Source organism: Artibeus jamaicensis, unplaced genomic scaffold (assembly GCF_021234435.1).
Source record: "Artibeus jamaicensis isolate MK-2021 breed Jamaican fruit bat unplaced genomic scaffold, CSHL_Jam_final scaffold_847, whole genome shotgun sequence".
Lineage (NCBI taxonomy): Eukaryota > Metazoa > Chordata > Mammalia > Chiroptera > Phyllostomidae > Artibeus > Artibeus jamaicensis.
Window position 1 is genome coordinate 23048223 of NW_026522057.1, and position 18084 is coordinate 23066306.

General features: G+C 49.8%; 2 protein-coding genes across 5 annotated transcripts in view; both read right to left on the reverse strand.

Annotated features, from left to right (window-relative positions):
* Positions 1-1507, reverse strand: part of FHAD1 (forkhead associated phosphopeptide binding domain 1) — a 109211-nt gene extending 107704 nt beyond the window's left edge. The window contains exon 1 of the mRNA XM_037146126.2: positions 1393-1507. The gene's annotated coding sequence lies outside the window, so the exon portion shown is untranslated. The remainder of the gene's footprint in view (positions 1-1392) is intronic.
* Positions 1508-16801: 15294 nt separating this feature from the next.
* Positions 16802-18084, reverse strand: part of TMEM51 (transmembrane protein 51) — a 58838-nt gene continuing 57555 nt past the window's right edge. For all 4 annotated transcript variants that reach the window (XM_053660465.1, XM_053660466.1, XM_053660467.1 and 1 more), the window contains one exon: positions 16802-17841. In XM_053660465.1, the coding sequence (XP_053516440.1) occupies positions 17433-17841 (409 nt within the window). In that variant the 3' untranslated portion in view covers positions 16802-17432. The remainder of the gene's footprint in view (positions 17842-18084) is intronic.

Below are 18084 nucleotides of genomic sequence, written 5' to 3' on the forward strand. Positions count from 1 at the left end.
GGTACTTATCATCCTCTGACATTTTCCCATCCTTTTCTTTAAGTTGTGTTTGCTGTTTGTTTCCCTTTCACTAAGATACATATTCCAGGACAGCCAGAACTGTGTTGTTTTTGTTAACATAATTCTTCGCGGGTTTCTTGCAGTTGTACCACCTTCAGAGCAAAGGTATTGCGCTATCTCTCAAAGGATGTCTGTAGGGCAAACAGCCTGGGAGAATACAGGTAATGCTTACAATGAAGATAATGCCTCCATTGGGGGCAACGGTCAGACAAATTTGCTAGCAGACCCTTCCAAAGATAGGAGTTTCCTGAGCTTGGAGCTCCTTAGCCGGGATCTAGTCCCAGGGTGTGCACAGCACCCACCTCTGCTGTTCTGCAGCACCCCAGGGAACTTTTGGGGCCAGGGGAACCAACGTGAGTATAAATCTGGTTGCCCATTGTGTCAGCTCTGGGGGGAATAACAAAGTCCTCGGCCTCTGGCGCAGGTGTCTCCTGTCTTCCACCAGCATCTATAAGAGGTGTAGGCAAACACTTCAAACCCTTCAGAGCTCCTGACAGTTTTGTCCATTACCTCATATCCAGCACCTGGAGCAACACTTGATTCACAGAAGGTGCTCAGGAGACGCTTGCTGGATGAATGAGAATACAAAATCACACCTCAAAGCCATTAAAGCAGCCGGCTGGCTAGGGATCTTCGACAGTAACTACCTTCATTTGCCCTTCAGTATCTATCCTAGATGACTTTTTGGAAAACCTTAAAATCTCTTTAGCTTTGGGGTTGGACAATATTTCTCCAGCTTAATCTTGCCCTGGGCAGTCATTTTCCAGCCTGGAAGCACTGTAGAAAGTAATTTGAAGGTGTTCAACTCTGTAAATTCGTTCCTAGTGCCACAGAGCGCCAGTTGCAGTGAAGCACGGGCACCCCTCGACCCTTCATTGACTCGGTCAGGATGGGCTACAGGAGCAACGTTTCTTCTGAGGGCTGCGGGTCTTCGGTGGCCTGGAAGCTGTAGAAGTTGCCCAAAGCAGAGGGCGGGTAAGGGGTAACTCTGACCACGGAGTGGTGGTGTCTGTAAATCCGGAAAACCTGGGGCGCCCTTCTAATCCCAGCTCTACCCCACGGGACTTGCCCGAATTGGTGTCAAGGGGGGTCCTAAGGCCCCCGAGGGGGCTACCTCGGTTGGGGGCGCGGGCTGCACTTAGGTAGGAAGGACTTGTGTTGGGGGACCTCCTCTGGGACGCTCTTGGAACGCTCAGGAGTCTGGATCAGAGAGGCGCTGGAGTGAGGTCCGGTCACTCCCCGCCATCCCAGCCCTTGACCTCGCAGAGCGGACCTGTCCGGCCTCAGGTCTCCGCCTGCCAGGGCTGCCGCCTCCTTCTGTGCCACACTCACCTGCCTGGAGGAAGAGGCCCACACTCTGTCCTCAGCCGAGAGCCCGGCGGGCTCGCGAGGCGCCGGCCCGCTCCGGGGCGAGGCCTCCGGGCCGCGCTCCAGCAGAGTCTCCAGCCAGAGGCCCGAACCCGGAGCACCCGCCCGGCTTGTGTACGCACGTCGCCATGGCAACGCCGCCGGGCCGCCGCAAGGGGGTGGGGGCGTGGCCTGTGCGGCGGCGCAGCTGGGCTAGAGGTTGTGAGCCCGCGGAACCCAGGAAGGGTACTGCCTGCCGCGGGGCCCCAAAGCATCCCCGACCTGCCCCTTAGGGGTCCTCAGCCCGATTTCACAAATGGGGAGACAGGGGCTCAGAGTTCATAGAAGGTGCCCTAGGTTTACAGCAAGAAAAGAGCGGACTCAATCCTCTAGGCTGGGTGCGTTGGGGATTGGGGAGTAGGCAGGGGTGAGAGGGTGATGGGGTTGAATCAGGAGAAGCTTGGAGGTTAGTACCTTCTGCCCCACCCAGATCCCCAGTGCGCTCTGTTGCAGATGAGAAAACAGAGTCAGCTAGAAGGACCACCACTTCTGGGGGCGGGAGTGAGGATGGGAGAGGGATGGGGGTGGAAGGAATAATAGTGAAAGAAGGAGGGTTTCTTCCAAGTGCTGGGGAAAAGGTATTTCTAAACCCACAACCCTGACCTTCCTCGTCAAGCCTGGCATTTATTCATTCATTTATTCCATCTTTATCTCTGCAAACAGTCCCTGAGCCCGTGTAAGTGTCAGAGAGCAGCCCCGGAATTGACTTGGATCAGTCACTGTCCTTAAGAAGCCTGCACCCAAGGGCGCTGCAGAGAAGCCCAACTCAAAAATGTCAGCGATGATCATTATTTCTATTACATCACTCGAGCTTCGCAGGAAAATAAGGCTCAGAGACATGGAGGAATATTCCCAAGTTTGCAGGGCTGGAAAATATGGCAGCATTTGAATCTTGTTGGGTGTGGCAAGGAAGGTCCTCCCAACTCCCCAGGGACTACAGGTGACAGCTGTCACAACCACAAGACCCAAATGCTTCCCTTCATCTCTGAATCTGCTGGGCTCCTGTCTGTCCTGAAGGCCTGGCTGTGCTTGAGGGCAGGAGGGAAAGGGGTCCTAGACCAAGGCCAGGAAACCCAGTTCAGCTGCCAGACAATGAATGGGCTTCCTCCCTGTGGAACCTCTGCCCCCATTTAATTTTATTCACCCCAGGCACCTTCCCTGGGTGTTTCCTGATTAGAGCGAGCACACCTACTGTGTCTGCTCCCCAGACCTACCTGCTGTTTTTCCCGTTGGCCCTGGCAATCCAAGATGAAATGAATGCTGGCCTTGGGCCCCAGCCCACCTGCTGGGAGAAGCAGGGGGACTTGCCCAACTTCTAGTGGGTGGATGAGAAAGAGTGGGAATAGGAGCCAGCAGGAAGTAGCCAAGCTATTAGTAGGATGCCAGATGGAAGAGCCAAGGGCCTATTGGGAGCTCCGAGGCCCGTGAATAACCTGATCCTAAGGGCTTAGGAAATCCAGGTTTTTATATACGTACGCACACAGGTGTAAGAAAAGAAATTCAAACCACGAAAGAACAACTGGTGACTGAGGTCTTCCACAGCTGTTCTCACCTCTGCCCCTGGCGGAAAATGAGGACACACCCAGGTTTTCCTCAAAGGGATCCTTCTATTGCTGGTTTGGAGCATTCGTTTCTCTTGCAGATCAATCTTCAATGTCAGTGGGTTCCCTGGGCTTTGCCGCAGGAGTCCATCTGCATCTTCTGTTTGAAACCTGCAGACAAAGCATGCTGACGCCCCTTTGAGGGGCCTGTTGTTTCGTTGCTTGCTGTCCCGACCTCACCTGTAAAGTGGAGATAACGACAGCCTTAACCGTGAGGGTGAAGTGAGCTGGTATGTGCAAAGTGCTAAATCGTGACGGGTGCCGTAGAATTGTTTGCAATCGTGTCTTTTGTTTTCTGATGATCTGGTGGGGGGGAGCGCTCAGCCCGATCCCAACTGGGTCACAAGCACCCCTGGGGAAAATGTTGCTGTGTGTCAAGGCTCAGCCCTGACCCAGAGCAAACCTGACTTTCGAACAGTCCCTAACTCTTTGCCCATTGCTCTGGGATCTTTCTGGGTATGGATGTCAGCGCTCCCCCAACTGGAACCCCCCAGAGGGGATTCCTGAGAGCCCAGATGGTATCTGGGGTGGAACCTGTTGAACAAATCCATTAATTTTACCTCCGGGCAGAATTTTTTTTTTCAAGTAACAATGAACCTTGATGAATGTGGTTAACAAAACCAGGTAATATTTATCAAGCTTTCTTAGGTACCAGCTACCAAGCTTTGCACAGTTTTATTTAATTCTTAGCCCAGCTGCTAAGAACTGAGGCACAGAGAAGGGCAAGAAACTTGCCCAGCCAGGCACAAGTCTTATAACTGGTGGGTTCAGGATTTGAACCCTAGCTGTTTAACCCCAGATTGCTGTATTTTTTGTAAGTTTTTTTTTTTTTTTACCAAAAAAAGAACACAGTAGTGAAAGTGAACATAAGTGTACACTTGATGCATTTGCACGAAGTATATGCACCTCCTTTACCAGAACCCAGATCAGTGCGGAATGACACTGCCCCCGCCCCCAAGTCTCTCTGGGCTCCCTTCTAGTCATTGCCTTCCCACGCCTCTGACTTCCAACATCCTAGATAATTAGTTCTACTTGTTTCTGAACTTCGTATGAATAGAATCATGCAGATGCCATTTTCTGCCTGGTCTCTCTCACTCGACATTTGGTGTGTGAGTCAGCCATGCTGTTTGATGTTTTATTCATTCTCATTCCTGTGTCGCATTCCATTGTATTAGGGATCTACTCCTGCATAACCAATTATGATACACCCAGTGGCTCAAAACAACGTACACTCATTGCTTCATGGTTTCAGTGGGTCAGGAATCCCCGCACTGGGTCTTATAGGCTGCAGTCGGGAGTTGGCCAGGGCTGGGGTCTCATCTGAGGCGCAACTGCAAAAGGATCCTCTTTCAGGCCATGTGGTTGTCGGAAAGATTCGGTTCTTTGAGGCTTGTAGACCGAGGGCCCCTCTGGTTCTTCGTAAGGACTGCTCTGTAGGGTAAGTCAATAAAATCCCGTAGCAAGATGGGTGTTACAATTTTATGTAACTCGATCACGGGAACGACATCCTGCGCCCCTTTTGCAGCTTTCTGTTGGTTAGAAGTAAGGTGCAGGTCCCACCCACATTGGAGGGAAGGGGCTCGCACAGAGGTGTGGATGCCAGGGGTAGCTGGGGGCCATTGTACGAGTCTCTTGGCTCTGAGTCCCATCAGTGGCAAGCAGGCATGAGTCCCACCTTTTGAGAAAGCCTCTTTCAATCAGCAGAAAGCCTCCCAGTGTATCTGGTTGCGATGACCTCATCCTTTGTCACCTTCTCTCTTGTTTTCTGGACGTTTTGCCATGTCTTGCTTTCCAGCTGCATTCTTTTTTCTCATTTGAACAGTGCTCCTATTTTGAGCTTTTTTTGAGGGGGGGTGTCATTCCCGTCACAGGCTTTTTATCTTCCTCTCCAACCTCTTGCCTCTCTAGACATTTCTTCTCAGGTTTCCTCTGAATCACTTCATTGGGTCTAAATATATTCATTTTTTCCTTCTTCCTCACTGTACTCAACATAGATCTCTCTTTTCCCCAGAACAACTGTTCTTTTCTTTCCTATCCCTCACCCAAATCCTCATCTTTCACCATGCTTTCTGACCTCTCCTAAGAACCGATTGTTTTTTTGAAACTTAAGTCGCAAAGATCATCCCTTCTAATCTGAGTCTGAATTTGGATCGCTGTCGAGAAGCAAGGGGACAGGAATGTTGCTGGCTGATTAGCATCCTCCACAGAAGGGCTGAATGCTCGAGGGGCGTGTGTGTGGGAGGGGGAAGTTCAGAGGGACCTGGGCTTGGACAGGGAGGTACATTCTTTGGCCTGAGGTGGCGCCAGGGTGGGATGGGGTCAGGAAAGGCTCTAAAAAAGAAGGAAGCATTTGACATTTGAAGGATGGGTAGGATTTCAGGAGGTAGAGCAGGGAGGGAAGACTAGGCTGGAAGGAAGGCACAGTGAGGATAGAAGCTGGAAGACAGATGGGAAGAGAAGCTCATGATGGTGGTACAGAGGGAGAGGGGGGCTGGGGGCTGAGAATACAAACTGACTGGTCACGGTCTGCCTTCAGCTACGTTTGTTTGGCTTTCATACTGTGTAAAGACTTAATTAGTTGCTGAAGGAATAGGCCTCTTTCTGGGGAGGGACAGAAAAACTGATTCAAACTGACTTCAGCATGAAAGCAAATTCACTGGTTACTATAAATGAAAAGTCTGGAAGGAGCAGCTGGGTTCAGGCCCAAGTGATGTCATGAGGCCTTGGCCTCTCTCCAGCTCTCAGCAATGCTTTAACCATGTGGATCCAACCATAGATGGAATCTCTGTATAATGGTCACAAGAAGGCTGCCATAGCTCCATCCCTTCTACTTTTCAGCCCGTACATCTATTGCTTTGAATCTCACGGGGGAAGAGTGAAAGTCTTTTCCCTAAAGTTCCCCTAAAGGCTTCACTGCTTCTCATTTTCTCTGGTTGGATCACAGGGCCATTCCTGAGTTAATTATTTTGGAACCAGAGGCTTCTGTGCTCTGATTGGCAGCACTTGAGTTACATGCCCATTCCTGCAGCCCGGGATTGAGTCAATGCCATCCCTGAGAGACTGGGCTGAGGTTGGGAGAAAGGTGTGATCTACAAAGGGTGGTGGCCACACGGTGGTATGTTAGAAGAGAGGTGAATTGATATTTGGGTAACAGAAACTTCACACACCTACCACAGCAGCCCATGTGTACAGATCATTTTAATTCACATTCAAATCTGTATTTATGCCTCTTCTTGGAAAAGGGGACTGGCTGGCAATTCCTGGCTCTATTCTTGCAGATACATCAAGAATCTGCTAGGATTGAGAAGAGACAGCCCACTTTAGGTCCAGCCCATGTTCTCCCGACCCCTGTACTGTTCACATGTCCTCTCTGGCCTCCGGAAGCAGTTGAATCTTCACTTCCAGCTGAATTTGATTCTGTACATAAGTCTGTTTCTCCCACCAGCTTGGAAGTGCCAAAAATGAAGGAGGGGACTACTGTCTTAGCCCAGGGGACAGAGTCCCTGTTTAAGTGTTTAGACGGCATCTGCTTTGTTTCTTATCAGGATTGTAGTTTCTTTTTTAAATTTGATCTTTATTGTGTTATCTCCATTACCATTTAGTCCCTTTACACAAATTGTTTCTTATTATTGGATTTTTGAAACATAGACAAAATTAGAGAAGAGAATGCAATTAACCCCATGTACCCATCATCCTGCTTCAACATTGTCCGGATCTTCTTTTATTTTATTTTCTTCCATTTTGATTCTTCCGGATTAATTTAAAGCAAATGATGTCATTGTACCCATAAATACTTCCGAAATGAAAGGTCTTTTCTTCCCCTCGTGGATGAAAAAGGGACCACGTACTAAACTTGCAAGCTCAGCATGGTGGGTTTTACAAACTCAGAAGCCGAAAATAAGCACAATAGGATGTTCTGAACATAAACATTTCTAACTAAAGGGAGGTCATGACTGGTAGTCACGTCTGACACCTGTAGCTTCCTTGACAAAGGTCAGCCTTTTACTTAAGAGAACCTCATATACCTTTTTATAAAAAGTGTTTATTTTTATTATCATTTTTAGAGATAAGAAGGGAGAGAGAGAAAAGGAGGAAGAGAGAAGCATCAGTCTGTTGCCTAACTTATTTATGCATTCATAGGTTGATTTTTTTTTTTGAGAGAGAGAGAGGGGAATGGAGGGAGAACAGGAGGGAGAGGAACATCTATATGACAAATATCAGTTTCTTCCCGTACGTGTCCCACGTGGGGATTGAGCCTGAAACCTAGGCATGTGCCCTGAGAATCGAACCCACAACCTTTTGGTTTGCAGGGTGATGCTCCAGCCAACTGAGCCCATTGGTTGATTTTTGTGTACGTCCTGACCGGGGATTGAACCCGCAACCTTGGTGTATTGGGACAATGCTCTAACCAACTGAGCTATCTGGCCGGGGCTTGGATAACATAGCTTTGAAGTGTCAGGGTAATTTCCTTTTCCAGACCCTTCATGGTACCACCTCTACACACAGCAGAGACCACAGAACCCCTCACTGTTATCCTGTTGCCTGCGTACCATCTCGGTGGGCTGTAAGTGTCAATTATTAAAACTATCCTGTACTGACCAGTGTAAAAGACATGTCTTTCTATTTTGCCTTTTTAAAAAATATATTTTATTTATTTTTAGAGAGAGGGGAAGGGAAAGAGAGAGGGAGAGAAACATCAGTGTATGGTTGCCTCTTGTGCGCCCCCTACTGGGGACCTGGCCCACAACCCAGGCATGTGTCTTGACTGGGAATCAAACCAGCGACCCTTTGGTTTGCAGGCCAGCGCTCTAATGTATAACATAAGCTGCAAAATGCCATTCTCCAGAACACTTTCTCAATCTGTTGAGATTTATTTTTCCCAGTAACCATGGTCAGTTTGGCTCAAGTAAACTCATTAAAATTCTCTACAGGTTTGGATGTTTCTTACGTCGACACCCTTTGCATTACCCTACCTGCCCCCATGTTATCACACCTCACAAAACTCACAGTCAGTCTTGAGTATCACCTGACACCCGGTCCATGCTCAATGTCCTCGATTCTCTCCAAGTATCTCTGAACTCCTGGCTTGTTAGACTCAGGATTCAGACAAGATGTACACGTTCCATTTGGTGTTTGAGTCCCTAAAGTCTCATTTATTCTGGGACAGCAACTCCCTCCCCCACCCCCCCACATATACCAATTTTTTTTTTTAACAGCCACTGATCTGTTGGAGAAACAGCATCCTTTGTCCTGGGGAAGAGTCACCTCCTGCATTTATCTGACTGCTTCCTCGTGATTTCAGTTAACTCCTTCCTCTCTCCCCCAGGTTTCCTGTAAACTCCTAGTTAGTTCCAGAGGTCCAGTTAGACTCCAAGTCTTTTCGCTGTCAAGGCTACTTCACAGGTGGCGCTGGCTGACCCCGTCTGCATCGCACTGTGAGCACACAATGTCTGGTTACCCTGTTCTTCGTGATACCGAGAAGGTTCCGTGGGGGCAGAGCTAATAGACGGAGCCATCTGTTACCAAGTCCGCATCAGCTCTCCGCTGCACTAACTTTTTTTATTTGTGGTAAAATTCACAAAACACAAGTTCACCATCTTAACCATCTTAAGTATACATGTGAGTAGTGTTGACTGCATTCACACTGTTGTGTAACCGTCACCTCCAGAACATCTTTAGCTTGCAAAACCGAAACTCTACACGCATCAAACAACTCCCCACTCCCCCCGACCGCAGCCCCTGGCAACCACCGCTCTCCTATCTCCGTGGATGTGACGACTCTCAAAACCTCGTATCAGTGGAATCACACAGTAGTCGTCCCTTCGTGACTGACTGACTTCACTGAGCATAATAATGTAAAAGGCAAAAGATTTATGAAGTCTGAAGAGAAGCCAGAGTATCACTGAGCATAATAATGTCCTCAAGGTTCATTCACGTTGTAGCGTGTGTCAGAATTTCCTTCCTTTTTAAGCCTGAATAATATTCATACACACACACACACCCCATTTGTACGGTATATGTATACCACACACACACCATATTTTGTTTATCCATTCATCTGCCGGTGGACACTTAGGCTCATCAACTTTTACCTAGTAGTTTCAGCATCCTTTGAGGGTCACGCCCTACAGCCATTCATTCCTTTGGTTTATAGAGTTCTGGTTTTTCTATCTTACCCCACTGGTAATTATTAGCTAGAATTCTTCCATCGGGAAGACTTTTCCTTCAACTTTTTATCGTAAAATGCAATTTGTTCAGGGAAGGCGAAATCAATGATTGGTTCTTTCCTTTTATGTGTCCACAGCAGAGTAGGAAGCAACTGCCAAAGTGACCGATGAGTTTGTAAAAAGAGCATTAGGAAGCTTTGCTTTAAAACGTGTAGCTACGTGCCAGTCCATTGACATCGTTATTGGCTTGGTGCTCGCACGACGGCGTCTTGGGCCCACTCAGGCTGGCTCCCGTGCCCTTTGTTTCTGGGGGGAAAGCACACAACACTCACGTACAACTGTCTATGTTTGTATCACCCTGGCGTGGTCTTTGGGCAGACACCTCTGTCTCAGCTTTCCTTCCCCGCACGAGGCAGCTGAACTCGGTAAGCTCCAGAACCACTCCTGCTCAGCACTCTGCTTTTGGTAGCGTTTTCACACGAGGCTTACTCATGGGAGACTCCCAACCTCCTGGCCCAATGCAGTAGCAACAGCTTCATTTTACAAGCCCAGGGACTGCCAACCAGGTGATGCTATTTTTTCCACTTTTCCCTACTGCTCCCACATCAGTAGACTTACAGCTTTGGTTCTCAGTCAGACTATCTTGTCCCCCTAGAGGACTTTCATTAAAGCTTACCTTAAAATTATGGTTCACACAGAACATCGTATTAGTTTCAAGTGTGAAACTAACATAGTGACTGGATAGATGTCTTAGGAAGGGGTTACCCAGGGGACATTTGACAATGTCTGGGGACATTTTCACGATTTTCACGCCTGGGAGGGGCTGTTGCCATCTAGTTACGGAGGCCAGAGCTGCCGCTACGCATCCTGCGACGCTCCTTCCCCGCAGTGTCCGTGTCATCCAGCGCCAAGTGTCAGCACTGCCACAGCGGAGAAACCCTGACATCAGTCTGTAGAGACAAAAATCTCATTCTTTCTAATTCCTCGTATATTCAGTTAAAGGATGTACAGAAATGTATACGTCTGGGAGCAACACTGCGCTGGACGCGGACGGTGGGACGGTCTGTTTTAGGCGCAGCCACAGGACTCGGTCACATCACACTCTTCTCCTGTTTCTGCTTCAGTCTTATTTCTGGCTCCTGTTGTGCCCTCGAGACGTCTCTATTATTGGCCCAGCGGAAGATTAATGGATGACTTCCCTGCATTCAAGCCAAAGGAAACATTTTAGGGCCCGAAAAAAATTTTTTAAAGCTTCATCAAAATGAAGTTTTGTCCTAAATAACACTTAGATATTTTTGCAAAATTCTGCAATTTTATTGATCAAATAGATATTTTCAACCGACTCACCTTTTTTTAAAAAAACTTTTACTATGTATTGGCTTCCGGTGTACAGCTTAGTGGTTGGACAATCGTACACTTTACAATGTGGTCCCCGGGTATTTCCAGGGGACCCACTAGCCCCGCGCAAAGCTATCACAATATGATTGACTATCTTCCTCCTGCTTTACTTACATCCCCGGGACGACGTTGCCTTTTAAAGTTGGTGAAGTTATTGTGCTTTTCTGCTCACAACTTCTCCTGCAGGATGTATATCCCCGTACCCTTTGCTCTGCTGTTTGATTGATGTAAAAGAATCCCATGTGTGTTCTTTTACCATCGGCAGCTGCTAGAATCGTGTGTCCTTTCCTATTCAGAAATGTCAATTTCTGGACTTGGACTTTGAATCCGATTTAAAGCTAATTTGCCGGAAACAAAACAGGGAGCTTTTTGTTTTATTTTTGGTTCAACTTTGAAAGAAGCAGGAATTCGAGAAGGCGGATGTACTGAGTCACTTGTTCACATTGAGTATTCGCACTTCCTCTTCCAAACACATATATTCCTGGCTTGTCATATTGTATCCACAGAGAAAAAGAAAAGCTTGCTATCACACTGTTACATTATTTTTCTCTTATTTGTGTTTTGTTAAAGTAGATGCTAATGATTGTTCCTGACTGGACACAACTGTCAAGGAAGCTTTCTGAAATCAGACATCTCGAGGTCAAAGACTAAGAGTGTTTTCTTGGGTTTACAGACCTCACACACCTCCCGAATTTTACACAATGCCCCGAGCCACGCCGATCTCCAAGGAGAATGCTGTATCATCTGACGTTGGCTTTTCCTGAGAAGAAAGGCTCGTAGCAGAAAAGGTCTTGCCCTAATTTTTGTTCCTCAAATTAGATTTTAATTGTTTTATTTTGTTATATACCCTTTGTTAGTTCTCAGCCTGCTTTCAAATAATATAACATTTCTCGAATCTCTTCGAGTTTGTAAGTACTACTGACCATTATCTTTCCCACATCCTTTATAATTCAGTTAATAAATTCCAGGTTTTAATGCGGACTTGGGGCTGGGGATGGATTAAAAAAAAGAAAGGGAGGAGAAATCTGTTCTTATCATGCCATGGAGAATCAGATTTATAGTCCTGGATGAGAGAGGAATTAGGAACCAGTCTTTGTAGAAAATGACAGTTGAGAAAAGAGGAAAGCACCACATTCTGGCTGACGTCCAAGCGTAACTGTTCCCTGCTGCTTTTTGCTGGAGCTGACACAGTTGGCCAGGCTCTATGATCAAAGTCCCCTCAGTCTGAGGATGGCTCTTCCTTCCTCCAGGGCAGGGTTTCTCAGCCACCGCACCATTGACATTTGGGGCAGAATAACTCTTTGTGGTGGGGACTGTCCTGTGCATTGTAAGATGTTTAGCAGCGTCCCTGCCAAACACCCGCTGGGCAGCAAAATCAGTCCTGGTGGAAAACCACTGATCAAAGGCGAGATGTCTCATTGGTGAGGGTGTTTAGGCATCACCAGGAGTGGAAACCTCTCAGTGTTTTGTCACATGTTGCATCTGGGGCTTGGTTGTTATCGGCACACCATCCACCTGACTGCCTACCTCGAACCTGCAGACTTCCGGGGTCTGCTTTTGCCCTGGCATGTTGGTGTCAGTGAGACACACGTGGGTGGCAGCCAGGTTGCCCTTGAGCAAGTTCCGGTGGCAAGGGCTGCATTTTATTTTATTTTTTAAGCGCCTCATTTTAAGGGCTTCTGGTGTGTGTGACCCTGTGTCCTCTCCAGCAGATTTTCTGGATTAAATTTGCACCCACATTTTGTGCACTGCTGCTAGGGTGTCTTTTCCTCCATCTCCCAGTCGGCTTGCTGCCTCAGCCGCGGCTCTCCATCCATTATCGGAGAATCCCACCTCGATGTGCTGCGGCTTGCTCTCCCTCACCATCCCAGCGTCGGCACTCTGGGACACCAAAGAGACAGGAGAGTGGCTTTCTCCTTTTGGCTCGATGTGAAGGCTGTTTTGGAATGATCTAGAGGCACCTCACAAACCGCCATCCACACAGGTGGCCAGACCTCGGGAGATCAGGCACAGCTCATCACAAGGCTGTCCTGGCAGGGGGCGGGACGTGCAGGGGGCGGGGCGTGCAGGGGGCGGGGCGTGAAGCCTTCCCAGCAGAGGCTGGAGCTTCCTCACTGGGTGGGCACAGCAGGTTGGCAGTGGGTCTGAGGCCGAAGGCTCCTGGCACAGCAGCCTAGCTGACCCTGCCCTACAGCCTTGGTTGTCCCACCAGCTGTTCAGTTAGTGGTTTGCCCTCGCCGGTGACCTGTGGTTGGAATGCTACATGACACAGGAAGCCATCTACCGGACAACATCGTCAATGGACTATAGAACTTTGGACAGGTCTCTTGTCTGCTCCTGGCCTGCGTCTGCCCTGTTGAATTACCAGGTTTGGCTCACTCACCGCTCCTTGGCTTGTGGTCTTTGACCCTGAGCAATGGAAGGTGCCTCGTGGGGAAAAAGTTCCGTGGCCCACGTGGTTTGGGAAATGCTGTTCGGCAACATCTGGAGACTGATAATGTGCATAAGCGTATGAAGCAATACTTTCTGATGCCCCTGCGACTCACTGGCTGCTTTGCTCCATCATTCCTCCCCCCAGAGACTTTTCTTGTCCCCTCTCCCCTCCGGGTCTTTACCCCGACTCGTTTTTCTTCACAGCACTTCTTATCTTCCCACATTACATTATGTATGTAATACTGGTTCGCCTCCCATCCACCTGCACCCAGAACGTAGTCTCTGTGTCGGTGGGAACCTGGTCCATATATTTGCGGCTTCTCCCTGACACAGGACACATAGTAGCAGCTCAATAAAAATATTTTCAGTGAAGAGACTTTGTTTAACTTGAGGATGTCCAAATGGATCTAATCAGGGACCTTTTTCACTTGTACCCATTAAAATCAAAGAGAACATACTTGGGGACTCACCAGAAAAGAGGGTCTCTAACATCCGATGGCTGTGGTTCCTGAGTCACTTTCTTAGTCCCAGACACCCGGTTCGAATATAGGGACAAAGTGGCATGAGACTGAAAATCAAACAAAATGGACTTGCCATGTTTCATGATGGGAACCGCCACCCTGAGCCCTGGGGGACCGAGGCTTGCTCTGGGCTGGCGGTGGGGCTGCTCCACTGAATTATGGCCTGAACTGTGCGGCCCTGCTGCCCTTCCCCAGAGGATGCCTCACATACTGCTCAGGGCACCTGGCGAATTTCCCAGAACATGTTTTCAGAAATCAGCGTGAGGCCCACCCTTGGAGAAGCACTTGGGTCTCCAGGTCTCTCCATCAGGCGATTGTCATCGCTTTCTCGGGGCCAGGGACAGCTAGCTACCCACGGCAGTCACAGTCAGGCTCCACGCTCTGCCTCAGTCACCTGCTCACAGGTCCCCTTCATCAGAGCCGCAAGCAGGCTGAGAAAAGTGGAAACCAACATTGAGAGCAGGTGGGGAACATGTTGTGGGCCCAGCACTGCCCACGAGGCAAAGGCAGGGCCCGCCCTGCAGGGTTGCTGCTAAATTTAGGGGCAGAGCTAAAAAGGGCAATTTGTTGGGAGGACACAGCACCTCTTATGGAACCCAAGAGCAGAAGTACAGCTGAGACTCCCAAGGGACAGGACCAAGGACCAGGAAGTCATCGGCAGGCAGCCATCTCTGCGGTCTCATTGCTCATGTCTGCCTCTGTCAGCAGTCAGCTTCACTCTTTCTCTGCAGAGCAGCGTCCTCTGCTTCACTCACCTGGGCCCCATCCTGATGGCTCTCAAACAGTCCCCTTAATCCCCGAGACCACATCGCCCAATGGCCTCTCAGTCCATCCCACGACCAATTCCTGGGAAAGAAGGTCATAGCCCACCCAACTCAGCTTCCGATTGGCTCTCCTGGGTCAGGTGAACACATGCTTCGGGTCCAATCAGCTGTGACCTGAGAGGGTATAGGTCACGTGACACCAACATAACTGCTGAGACTCCTCCTTTTGGTGGGATGGGAGCACTAGGTGGGGATTTTTCTCTGCTATTTCATAGCCCCAGGTCCATTTAGGGGGCTCAAGAACTGGTGGGTGACTTCTTAAATTTTCCCCCCATCTCTGTCCTCTTATAATTTACCTTAAGAACAAAAGTGCAATGCAGAGAAAAGGGCTAGGGTCTTCTGGCTTTTATGTTCCAAACTTTTTCTTTTTTGGTAGTCAACTGACAACCCTGATCAGGTCTGAACCAAGGAGCAAAGAGGACCGGTGAGCCTTGGCAGAGTTTGAGGTGGAGATGACCGCTGTTCGGACAGGTGGCTTTAACTCAATATTGCAGGTAACTCCTTTGCCTCTTTGCACAACTCAGGACTCCAGCCTCAAGCTAACGTGCTCTCTGCCTTTGTTTTAGACAGAGGTGACCCCTGCTCTATATTTCACATGCTAAATGCCCATGACATATTCGGAGTCACGTGAATAATTTTCTAGAAACTCTAGCGTTCCCACACATCCAAACCAAGTAGGGTCCTCAGCGCTGTTCCCACAGTACCCCTCCCTGCAAGAAGAGTTGGGAAGCCATTCGAGTCGGTCGAAGGGGGCTGGTCTCTGAGACTGAAGAGTGAGCCCTGTGTTGGTTTCCTAAAGCCGCTGTGTAACAAATCTCCACAAACTCGGTGGGTGGCCTAACACAACAGAACCTTCTTCTCTCAGATCTCTGGAGGCCAGAAGCTGACGATTAGCACCAACTGGGCTGAATCCAAGTGTTCGGCTGAGCTCCCCTGGACGCTCTAGGGAAGATTCCATCCCGGCCTGTTCTAGCTCTGGCGGCCGCAGGCATGCCTGCGCGTGCGGCTGCGTCCATCACTCCAGCCTCTGCCTCCGTGGTCACGTGGCCGCCTCCTCTTCCATGTGTGAGATCCTCCCCTGTCTCCCACTTAAAAGCACATTTGTGGATGACAGGGAGTGCCCACCTGGATAATCCAGCATCTCTTCATCTCAAAATCCTTACCTGAATCACAGCTGCACAACCTGTACCATATAAGGTAACATTCTTAGGTTCCTGATATCTCTGGGGGGCCACCATTCACCCCACTACAAACCTCAAACCTCTTTCTCTCCTGAGGAGAGTCGAAGCTGGGCAGGTACCTCAGAAGTTGTCCATCAGAGGCCAGGTCGAGAGCCCTTTTAAAGAGCTGTTTCCCAGCTCACTGGGGACCTTGCTACTCCTCTTGTCTTTTTCCTCCCATCAGGAGGAAGGAAGCAAAAAGAGTGGCTGAAGAATAGGCCCGGCCCAGAGATTTCCGGAGAGCCAGAGGCTGGCTCTGTAGTAGGCTAGGACCAGAGCAGCAGATTCCTGGGGCTCCCTATTTTACAGGTGATTTGCATCAGGAAAGTGAAAGGTTGGAACTTCAAGAACCGCTGCCACTCCCGAGATAAGGTGATTCACTTCCAAACTGCTGTCACTTCCCTCCCACAGAGCTTTTAAAAAACATGTGGGGCCTGGGAATTTATTCTCCCAACCAAGCTCCCCGCATGCAGACTCCCCACAGGCCTGATGCTAGGGAGGCGCCCTTGGACGCAGGTCTGTCTTCCCAGACTCCCACCCCACCACGGTCAAGGCCCTGACCCCAGACATGCCCGTTCCTCTAGGCAGTCTGCGATCCTCTGGGCATTTCTCATTAGTTGAACTGCTTTCCCGGACTCCGTAGTCACTTTGTCCTCTCATGAGGACATGCTCACCCACCTTCCATGACCACACGGCCCGTCAGTTCCAGGAGCAGATGACAAGTGGGGCAGAGCTCCCTCTTGGGCCAGTTGTCAGGGAGAAATGTTTAGCTATGCAGAGAGCTGCTGCCTAAGCACCAGAACTTTCTGTGGGGCATGTGGACCAAGGGGGACAGCCTCACCTCCTGGGAACACCAGTCCTCATTCAGCGTTTGAAAAGCTCTTTACACTGAGTTGCACAGTAGCATGTCTAAGAACTCAGGCCCTGGAGCCCGATGGCCTGGCTTCAAACCCCAGCCCTGCCGCTTCCCATGGGTGTGGCACGGGGCCCTTAAATTAACCTGAGCCTGCATGAGCTGACCTGCAACACGGCACAGGTGAAACGGGCTAACACGTGTGGAGTGCCTGGCCCAGTGCCTGGCACATATCCGCCATGATGATTGTTGAAGTTGCTCTGTAAGCAAGTCAGTCTTGGAAGAGCTGCTTAAGTAATTCAGCACCCAAATGCACTACATATAAAATATTTTATTATAAAAAGCTCAGTGGCACAGCATTTTAGAAGGAACAGAACGTGGCCTTTCCTGCCGTTACATAGGACAGACTAGGAAAGTACACCGGTTAAGACCATCATCAGACCCTGGGCCCTCGAAGAACCATCCGCGTGCCGGGCCCTGAGAACCCCCTACCTGGGCCTCACCCCCATGTAATCACCCAGCCATTTGTTTTGCCTAATTCGCCAAACAGCCCCGAGTCCTTTCTTCAGCCCCGAGTCGTGTTTCCTGCTCACAGTTCAGGACCCCAGTGCAGAAAGCAAACCAGACAGTCCCAGTGAAAGCGAAACAAAACCACAGTCTAAACCGGTGGCTGGGTGGCCTTTCCTGGTCGGAAAGAGGCTGTTGTCATCAACGATTCAGTTGAGGAAGGACGATGGGGAAGATGCTTACACCGTCCCCAGCATCTTTCCAATGTGCCTGCTGCACGAGGCTCTGGGGATGTGAGTCACCCCAGAGCCACATGACTCCGCACCCACACTGCCCAGTGAGCGTCTGTCCCCCGCTCCTCAGCTATGGCTGGAGTGGCTCCATGGGGTTCTGTGGGTGCGGAGGGTGAGTCACAGGAGGGAATGTGCCAGACAGGGGCCATCAGTCAGGCGGCCGGGCGTTGGGGGCCTTCTCCTGGACCTCATCATACTGTGGTGGGGGGGTCAAGGGCTCGATGGAGGGAGGAGGGACATTTTTGTCTGGGAGGTTGATCCTAAAGTCTTTGAGGTGAAGTTTTTCGGATTTAATCCTTCGGACTTTCAGTGGCTTCAGGCGTTTAGCCAACTTGGAGTTCTGCCTGTCGGGGGGATTCCGCAGGCCGCCCTCCACGTCGACCCCGGTTGTCGTGGGGTCCGTCTCGTCGATGCCCGTCAGGGACTCATAGGAGGGGAGCGAGATGCTCATCCGCGGGCTCTGGTTTGGTCCCCTCGCTTCCGAGAGGTCTGTGCTCATCACTTCCTCGTAGCTGGGCACGTAGTACCTGGAGGAAGCCTCCTCCTCTTCCTCCTGGCTGCAAGACAACCGGCACAGACGCAGAGGGTTAGCAGGCGCTCGAGTCGGGCGAAATCATTAGGAGACGGACTCTGAATCCCGTGTTGGCGCTGGGCCCACAGACACCAGGCTCGTACACAACCAGTGGGTCTAAGAAGTAATACAAGCTACCGCTCCATCCATTTGCTGTGAGCCGGGCAGCGTTCTGAGTGCTTTAACACACATAAACCCATTTTTGTCTTCCTAACAACACTGAGTTAGG